This window comes from Talpa europaea (assembly GCF_964194135.1).
Source record: "Talpa europaea genome assembly, chromosome: 4".
NCBI lineage: Eukaryota > Metazoa > Chordata > Mammalia > Eulipotyphla > Talpidae > Talpa > Talpa europaea.
In genome coordinates, this window is record NC_140070.1 from 102,227,631 (window position 1) to 102,236,400 (window position 8,770).

The following is an 8,770-nucleotide window of genomic DNA, read 5'->3' on the forward strand; positions in this document are numbered from 1 at the left end:
CATCACAGCAAACCAGGCCCCTTGAAAATATTGCTTTCCATGGAATAAATGACTTTATCGGCATCCCTTTTCCACTCAGGATTTCCATTCCAGATTGCAGTACCCCTGATGAACAGAATGGCCCCAGAGTATTCCCAGCCAGACCCTTTTATCAACATGGATGATTTTAATATAAGTGTGATACCACAGGTTCCAGCTGTTCCCAGTAAGTATAATTCCCCTGTACCCTCCCTTCTCAATTATTACCCTCTTTTCATGGGATCCTGTAATTGTAGTTTGAATTTGTTTTAAAGCAACTATTGATTGTTATAACTTTTTTCCCCTCAAAAAAAGTCCATTCAAAAAGCATTCCCGGGCCTCCCCGGTGGCGCAGCGGTAGAGCGCTGGGTTGCGAAGCTGCCCGCGGCCTCTGCGGTGCCAGTTCAATCCCCGGCTGCTCCCTGGCCACTGGAGGAGGGTCCCACATGGCGCGCAGACCTCTCCTGCCGCCCGCTGCTCCCCTCAGCAGTGTACTTCGGTCCTTCTGCCTGCTTTGCCCCTCGCTCTGGCTCTGGTGAATTCTCTCACCCTCCTGCGCTACTGACTGTACCCAGTGCATGTATAAACAAAACAAACAAGCAAACAAATAAATAAAGAAAAACATGCCTTTATTAAAAAAAAAAAATCTTAAAAAAAAAAAACACTCCCATTATAAAAGGGGAAGCTATCAATTTCATGTGAAAGTCAAGTGCCTTTGGCCCATGGTCGACCAAATTAAAACAGATGAATTGAAAATCAAGATATAGAGTAAGTGAGAGTGTTTTTCTAGGAGAGAAGGACTAACACATAGGGAAATAAAAATATGGAAAGCAGGGCTTTCTGGTGGCACAAGGGGTTAAGCACAGCACTGTGAAGCAATCAGCAGCCTCTGCAACATGAGTTCAATCCCTGGCCAGGGAGCAACCCACATGGTGCAGCAGACATGTCCTGTCTCATCTGCTGCTCCCCCAGCTGTGTTTCAGTCAGTCTGCCTGTTCTGTTCCCCTCTCTGTCTCTGGTGAATCCTCTAATTCCCCCTGTACCTCTGGCCTGTATCCCAGTTCTTGTATGCATATATAAATAAATCTTAAAAAAAAAATATGGAAAGCCCCTTTTCCAAACCAGATACAATTCTGATAGAGTTTTTTCCCCTATGCCAAGCAATTCTTTGAGACCAACCATGTGTCCTGTATACAATTTAACTGAATTCTTACACTTTCTACCTGGAGAGAACTTCAGATTCTGCAAATTAATAGCTCAATTTCACAAGACTGCCCCCACTTAGATGCCAGTGCAAGTTCCTGTTGTCTGTGCTTCTGAATTCAACAACTATACATCACAGGTTCCCACAATCCCCTATTTGGGTTAATTTGCTAGAATGACTAATAGAACAAAAGAGACCAATTTATTCACTAGACTTTCATTTTATTACAAAGATTACTAAAAGAAACGAACAGCTGGATCAAATGATACATATACATTGAGGTCCCATGTCTGTGTGGAGTTTGGTTGGCATGTGAATACTTCTTGTTCACCAACCTGGTAGCTCTGAGAACTCTATCCTTTGGGATATTATGCAGGCTTTATTACACAGGCACAATTGGTTAAGCCATTGCTCCTTGGTGACTGATTCAACCTCTAGCTCCTCCTCCCTCCCCAGAAATCAGGGGGTAGGGTTGAAAGTTCCAACTCCATTCATAGTTCCCCTGACAACCATCCCAACCTTAGGTTTTTTCCAAAAGTCACCTCACTAACAGAAACTCAATAACAGTTTCTTTTTTCCTTCTACTTTCTTTTGAAATTTAAGTTAGAGTTTTCACATATTTTGTAGGCATATGTGCCACAGGTACATTATTATGTCTCTTATTTTCCCTTTTGATAATGGTGATCTTTTCTGTTGTGCATTTTTTATGTGAAATGAATTTTCCTGTGCTTTCATAAGTGAAGGATGAGCCAGAAGGATTTTTGGTTTCCTTTTCTGTTGCCTTTTGTGAAGTTATCAAGCAGAGATCTGCTTCCTCTAACACCTCCTTCATCTGAACTTCCCCTTTCTTTGTCTGTTTTTTTAATTTAGCAGTCCCTTCCAGCCAAACACAAATATGTTTTTTTTCCCTAATGCACACAGTTTTGTTTTGTTGTGTTTTGTTTTGTCTTTTTTTGGGATGCTTTGGTTTGTTAGTTCATAAGGTCATGGGGCCTGGACTATACCACTACTTTTTAGATAAATCTGAGTTTCTTCTCTACTCACTCACAAAATGGAATCTGCAGAACTATTGTTAGTTTCAGATGTTTTTCTCAGAATAGCTTGCTGAGCTATCCAGTGTCTACATGGTAATGTTTAAGGGGCTCTCTTCTCAAGTCCTGATGATTTACTGCTGTGTACAGGTGAGTAGCAAGTCACTACCAATAACCCCAAGACCCATTTGAAAGAGCAAGGAAGGAGTTGTCAATCTAGACTGGTTATTAAACCTAGATATGAACCTAAAACTAAGATGCAAAAAATGATCAGTTATGGTTACTTATGATTATTTAAAGGCATGATATTTCAAGTGACAAAGAAGCAAGTTGATAACGATTTAAGAAAACTAAAAACATGCAAAAAGATCAGTCTTTTCCCTCTTTTTCATCCCCTGTAAGCTTTTTTCTTATTTTAGTTCTATGTATTTATTAGTTTACTTTTATCTATTGTTTACATATACAGATAACAGGATTTTAAAAAAATTTTTGTGGTGAGGCTATGAGTATTTGTTATGGCATCATTGCTCTTTTCTATATTTTAAGAAATAAAATTTTATAAGATAATCAAACTACATTAATAGTTGGAGACAATATACATGATAATATCAAAAGATGACAGAAAATATTTAGAAATTCAATATCCATTTCTGATAAAAATTTAATCAGAATATTAAGACATTTCCTTAACTGAAGGAGCTCTGCATCAAAAAGATCACTCAACAGAGAAATATTAACAACATTGCTATTGAAGTAAATAAATGGCAAGAATGTCCTCTTATACAGGTACCGTGTAGCTCTGTACTGGTGGGCCTAACAAATCCAACAAAAGTAGTATCACAAAGAAGCAAGCAAGTCACTGTGGTGTCAGCCACCCAGAGTCAAGACCTGGCATCTTTATCTCTTGTATTCCAAATATGGTTCAGGGAGGTCATGGGAGATTCACAGCTATGGCTTTGCGGGGAGGGGACAGGGGGAAGGGTGTAGGGTTAGTGTAACCACTCCCCTCCATCTGTGTTCTACAGCAATATGGAAGAAACACCAAGGTCATACCTCATTCACCTGTATATACCTGTTTGGCCACACCATGTTTCCAGATAAAAATCTCCAGAGGGAACTTGCTTTGAAACTCGACCTATCAGAGTCAAAAGTAACAGTCTGTGTGATCCCCTGTTTTTGGTACTCCATCTAAATTACATGCTGTTGAGTAGCCTGGAAATTTCCTCCATAACATAAAAATAACAGTATTGCATTTATTGAGTACCTACTGTGTGTGAGGCTGAACTGGGCCCATTGCATATATTGACCTCACTATTATCCAGTTTAAAAAATGAGGTTCAGGGCCTCCCTGATGGCTCAAGGGGTTAAGACCCAACCCGTGAAGCTATCCACAGCCACTGTAGCACGAGTTCAGTCCCTGGCCAGGGAGCTACCCACATGATGCTGCAGACCTCTCCTATCTCACCCACTGCTCCCCTCAGCAGTGTATTTCAGTCAGTCTGCCTGTTCTGTTCCCCACTCTGTCTCTAGCGAATCCTCTCACCCCCAACCCCACACCTCAGGCCTGTACCCCAGTTCTTGTATGCAAAAATAAATAAATCTTTAAAAAGAAAAAAAGATGAGATTCAGTGACTGGGTCAAAGAGATAATAAGTATAACTGGAATTAGACATACAGAGATTTTATCATATAGAGCTCAATAAGGAAGAACTCTTATCCAGATGCTTCACTTAGGGTCTTCTGAGAAAAATCTTACAAATCTGTTTGCACATAACATTACCTACAGACAAATAACTTCCCCCAAACTCTGCATCTACCAAGACCAAAAAATTTTTGTTAGAGTATTCCTTACTGTGGAGATCTTCTAAAAATAATTCTTGAGAATCATTCAATTCAAATTCTCCACTTCCCTCTAGATCCATGAAGCTTCTCTTCTCTAAAGTTCAGCACCCTTTGTCTGAACCTCCAGCACAATCTCTGAAACATACATTCTTTCTTGCCTTGTTTCTCTGGGGTCTTAGCCCCAACCCCAATCCTGGTCCCTCACTGTCCTGACTGACTCCCTCATACCCACCTCTGCTCTCTCAGAACTCAGTTTTATGGTGACTTAAAGAGGACATAATGGTATATATATATATATATATATATATATATATATATATATATATATATATAATCTAGGTGAACCCTCAATCTCTTTCTCTATTAAAAGATCACAATCTTCCCCTTCTTCCCCAAACCCCAGATTTGGTTCAGGAACCGACAATTTAAATTGAAGAAGCAAAGAAAGTTTGTTCAATAAATGGTGCTGGGAAAACTGGGTCGCTACATGCAAAAGAATGAAGCTTGACCACTACCTCACATCATACACAAAAATCAACTCAAAATGGATTAAAGAACTAGACATAAGACCTGAAACCATAAAATATATAGAAGGAAATATAGGCGAAACACTACGTGATTTGCACATCAAAGACATCTTTACAGACACATCACCCAAAACAGTGATAGTGAAGGCAAAGATAAACAGCTGGGACTACATCAAATTAAAGAGCTTCTGCACAGCAAAAGAGACAATAACAAAAACAAAGAGAAACCCCACCAACTGGGAGAACATTTTTGCACACAACACTAATGATAAAGGACTGATCACAAAAATCTGCAAAGAGCTGATGAGACTCAGCAACAACAAAGAAAATAATCCAGTCAAAAAATGGGCAGAAGAGCTAAAAAGAAACTTCTCTGAAGAGGAAATGCAAATGGCCAACAGGCATATGAAAAAATGTTCAACATCACTTGTAATCAGGGAAATGCAAATCAAAACTACCATGAGATACCATCTTACACCAGTGAGAATGGCACATATTAAAAAAACTAGCAACAACAAATGTTGGCAAGGGTGTGGAGAAAAAGGAACTCTCCTGCACTGTTGGTGGGAGTGCAAACTGGTCCAACCACTATGGAGAGCTGTGTGGAGATTTCTGGACCTACTAAACATAGAGCTTCCATATGATCCAGCAATTCCACTCCTAGGTATTTACCCAAAGGACACAGAAACATCAATTCCAAAGAGCACCTGCACCCCTATGTTTATAGCTGCACTGTTTACAATAGCTAAACTTTGGAAACAGCCCAAATGCCCAAAAATAGATGACTGGATCAAGAAGATGTGGTACATATATACCATGGAATATTACTCAGCATTCAAAAAAGATAAACACATGCAATTTGCAGCAACATGGATGGCGCTGGAAGGGATCATGCTCAGCGAAATAAGCCGAAAAGAAAAAGAAAACTACCGGATGGTCTCACTCATAGCAGGAATCTAGAAAACTTAAATAAGGGACGAGGAAAATGAATAACTATAAGAAAGTGAAAATCAAAATCAACAAAAAACTATGAACCAGAGACACTTTTTGGGGGGTGGGGGGGCAGGAGGGGAGGGATTGGGGTCAGAATGGGGGGGTTGCAATTGTATGGGGAATATAAAAATAAAATTTATAAATGAATAAATAAATAAATAAACAAACAAACAAACAAACAAATAAATAAATAAATAAATTGAAGAAGCAGCAGCAACAGCAGCAGCAATCACTAAAGCTATCAAACCAGATCCTTCCAGCCAGGAATGTGCCTGCCTCACCCAGAGCATCTACCAGTGCTCATCCTATTTTCCCTACAGTTTCAGATTTCTATAGCTCCCTTCCATCTGAGTACATAGGTCCTTCTGACTGGACATGGCATTTTTCACCACTGAGAGTCCCACAAGTGATGATCAAAGGCAAGAGCCTCTGTTAGAGTGGCTAGTGGCTTCAGTCACTGCGTTGTATTCTGAAGCCTATGACATAGCCCAAATCATGGACTTGTACAGTTTTCCTGATGAGGAAGAGATAACCAGCTCTTCTTTTTGCTGTCTATATCATTATCTAACCCCCACCCAACATGGCCCCAGCTAGACAAAGAGGTTTCCTCCCTTAGCATCTTTGCTGATCCAGCTGTCAGTCTATCTGCTGGGCAAGCCTGGGGTCTGCTAGGACAAGCAGAGGTTTTGCAACCCATGGTCTAAGATAGATCCTGGAATTTCAAAACCCCTCCAGTTTGAATTTCTCAGATCAAAGCATTGATAAATACCAGATCATATAGAAAAAAGATATTCTTGCCTCATGTACGTGCTTCTCTTCTTACTTTTGTTGCTTACCTGGGTTGTCACTGTTATTTCCATGGAAATATAAAAAACTCAGGTTTTTTCCCAAGTATATCTCACTACCACATGATCAACCACATAACTGTCCCTGGAGAGAAAACTTCCCAGTCCCTGTATCGTCAATGAGACTCTAGAATCCCTTCTTAAAGTTACCTTAGACTCTTGAAAAGAAGGTCAGTGACTTCTAGGGCTCACCTACTTTTAATGGGTAGCTTATAAACTTAACATTTTATTTCCAGTCTTTAGGTCTGGATTTTCTAAAGGTATTTTTAGTAAATTTAAGGAGAAATCACCATTTGTTTTGATATTATATGAGTCCACATGTAGAATTGTGAGAACTGTCATAGGAAGTGATAAAATGAATATTGAAGATGAGAGGATTATCTAGCAAAACTGACAAAACAGGGCTTCCCCAGTGGCACAGCGGTTGAGTGCTGGGTTGTGAAGCTGCCCGCAGCCTCTTCAGCGCTGGTTCAATCCCCCCGCCACTGGGCAAGGGTCCCACACGGCACGCAGACCTCTCCTGCCACCCACTGCTCCCCTCAGCAGTGTACTTTGTCACTTCGTGTACTTCTGCCTGCTCTGCTCTCCACTCTGACTCTGGTGAAATCTCTCACCCTCCCGCGCTTCTGACTGTACCCGGTGCTTTTATAAATAAATAAATAAATAAATAAATAAATAAATAAATAAGTATAAAAAAAAAAAAAACCTGACAAAACAGCCAGATTGTTGGTGTAGTAAATTCTCCCAATACATGATCAACCTACAAATTAATGTCATTTCTTAAAACTAGTAATAAAGAAACATAAAATAAATGCCTCTTGATGAAAAAAATCTAAGACTTAACTAAGAAAATTGAGATCTCTGTGGAGAAAAGTTCAAAACCTGAATAGAAGGATACAGAAAATGTTTTTCAAAAAGACACCCTACTGAATGGGAGAAGATATTTACATGTCATTTACCAACATGGATTTCATATCCAAGATTTACAAAGAACTCATACAACTCAACAAAAAGAAAACAAATAGCCCAATCAAAAAATAGAAGAGCTAAATAGATATTTCTCCATAGAAGACATACTGATGACCAAGTCCACTGGAAAAAAAAAAAAATGTTCACTGGTCACATATCAAGGAAATGCAAATCAAAATCAAAATGAGATACCATCTCACACCAGTGAGAACGGCCCATATCAAAAAGAGCAGAAACAACAGGTGTTAGGAAATGTAGAGAAGAAGGAACCCCACACATTGCTGGTGGAAATGTAGCCTAGTCCAGTCCATATGGAAGCAATATGGAGATGTCCCAAAACATTAAAAATAATCTAATATATGATCCAATATTTTCCCTTCTAGGCATCTATCCAAAGACTACAAAAACATTAATTTGAATAATATTTGCATCCCTGTGTTCACTGGAGCATTATTTATAATTGCCTGTTATGGAAACAACCCAAGTGTTCAACAGCACATGAGTACATTAAGAAAATGTGGTATATTAATACAATAGAATACAATTCAGCCATTAAAAAAAGGTGAAATATTGACATTTGGACAATATGGATAGAACTGGAGGAGATTATGCTATGTAAAAAAAGTCAAAAGGAGAGAGAACCAAATATTGGATGATTTCATGCATAAGTGGAATACAGAGGATAAAAACAAAGAAACTGATAAAAATAAACAAAAACGCATCCCAGAAATCTGATAGCAAAATTGAGGCTACCAGAGGGGGAGGGAAAGTGTGGAGAGCAAAGCAAGGGGAGACCCCAATGGATGATAGCAGAGGTCTACGGGTATTTGGATGGCAGGTGTGGTAACAAAAATCTGGAGAGGAATGAATTTATAACTCTAAATAATATACAGTAAACCAATGTTAACTCAATAAAAAAAAATACAATGAATTCTTTCATTGTTCAGAAAAGCCATTTCTCTGTGTTCCTCCTAGCCATACCTCCCTTTCAACCCATGGCAACCACTGGTTCTTTTTACTGTCTCTATAATTGAACCTTCAAATCAATAATTTTTCAACTTAGGAAACTAGAAAAAGGAGAGTAAATGAAGTCCAAAGTATGCAGATGAAGGAAATAAAGACTAGGGTAGAAATAAATTAACAGAGAATAAGAAAACAATAGAGAAAATCTATGAAACCAAATGCTTAAGTGATCAACAAAATGACAAAACTCTAGACTCACCAAAAAATAAAAAAGAAGACTCAAATTACTAAAATCAGAAATAAAAAATGAGACATAACCACCAAATTTACAGAAATTAAAAGCATCATAAGGAATACTACGAGCAACTGGATTAAGCAA

At 38.8% G+C, this 8,770-nt stretch overlaps 1 protein-coding gene across 1 annotated transcript; it reads left to right on the forward strand.

Annotated features, from left to right (window-relative positions):
* Positions 1 to 3,340: 3,340 nt before the first annotated feature.
* Positions 3,341 to 6,208, forward strand: ARGFX (arginine-fifty homeobox; the record flags this gene model as incomplete). The annotated part of the gene is given in 4 exon segments (XM_084232676.1): positions 3,341 to 3,403; positions 4,465 to 4,533; positions 5,829 to 6,000; positions 6,003 to 6,208. Coding segments are annotated over 4 exon segments (510 nt in total).
* Between the last annotated feature and the right edge of the window lie 2,562 nt (positions 6,209 to 8,770).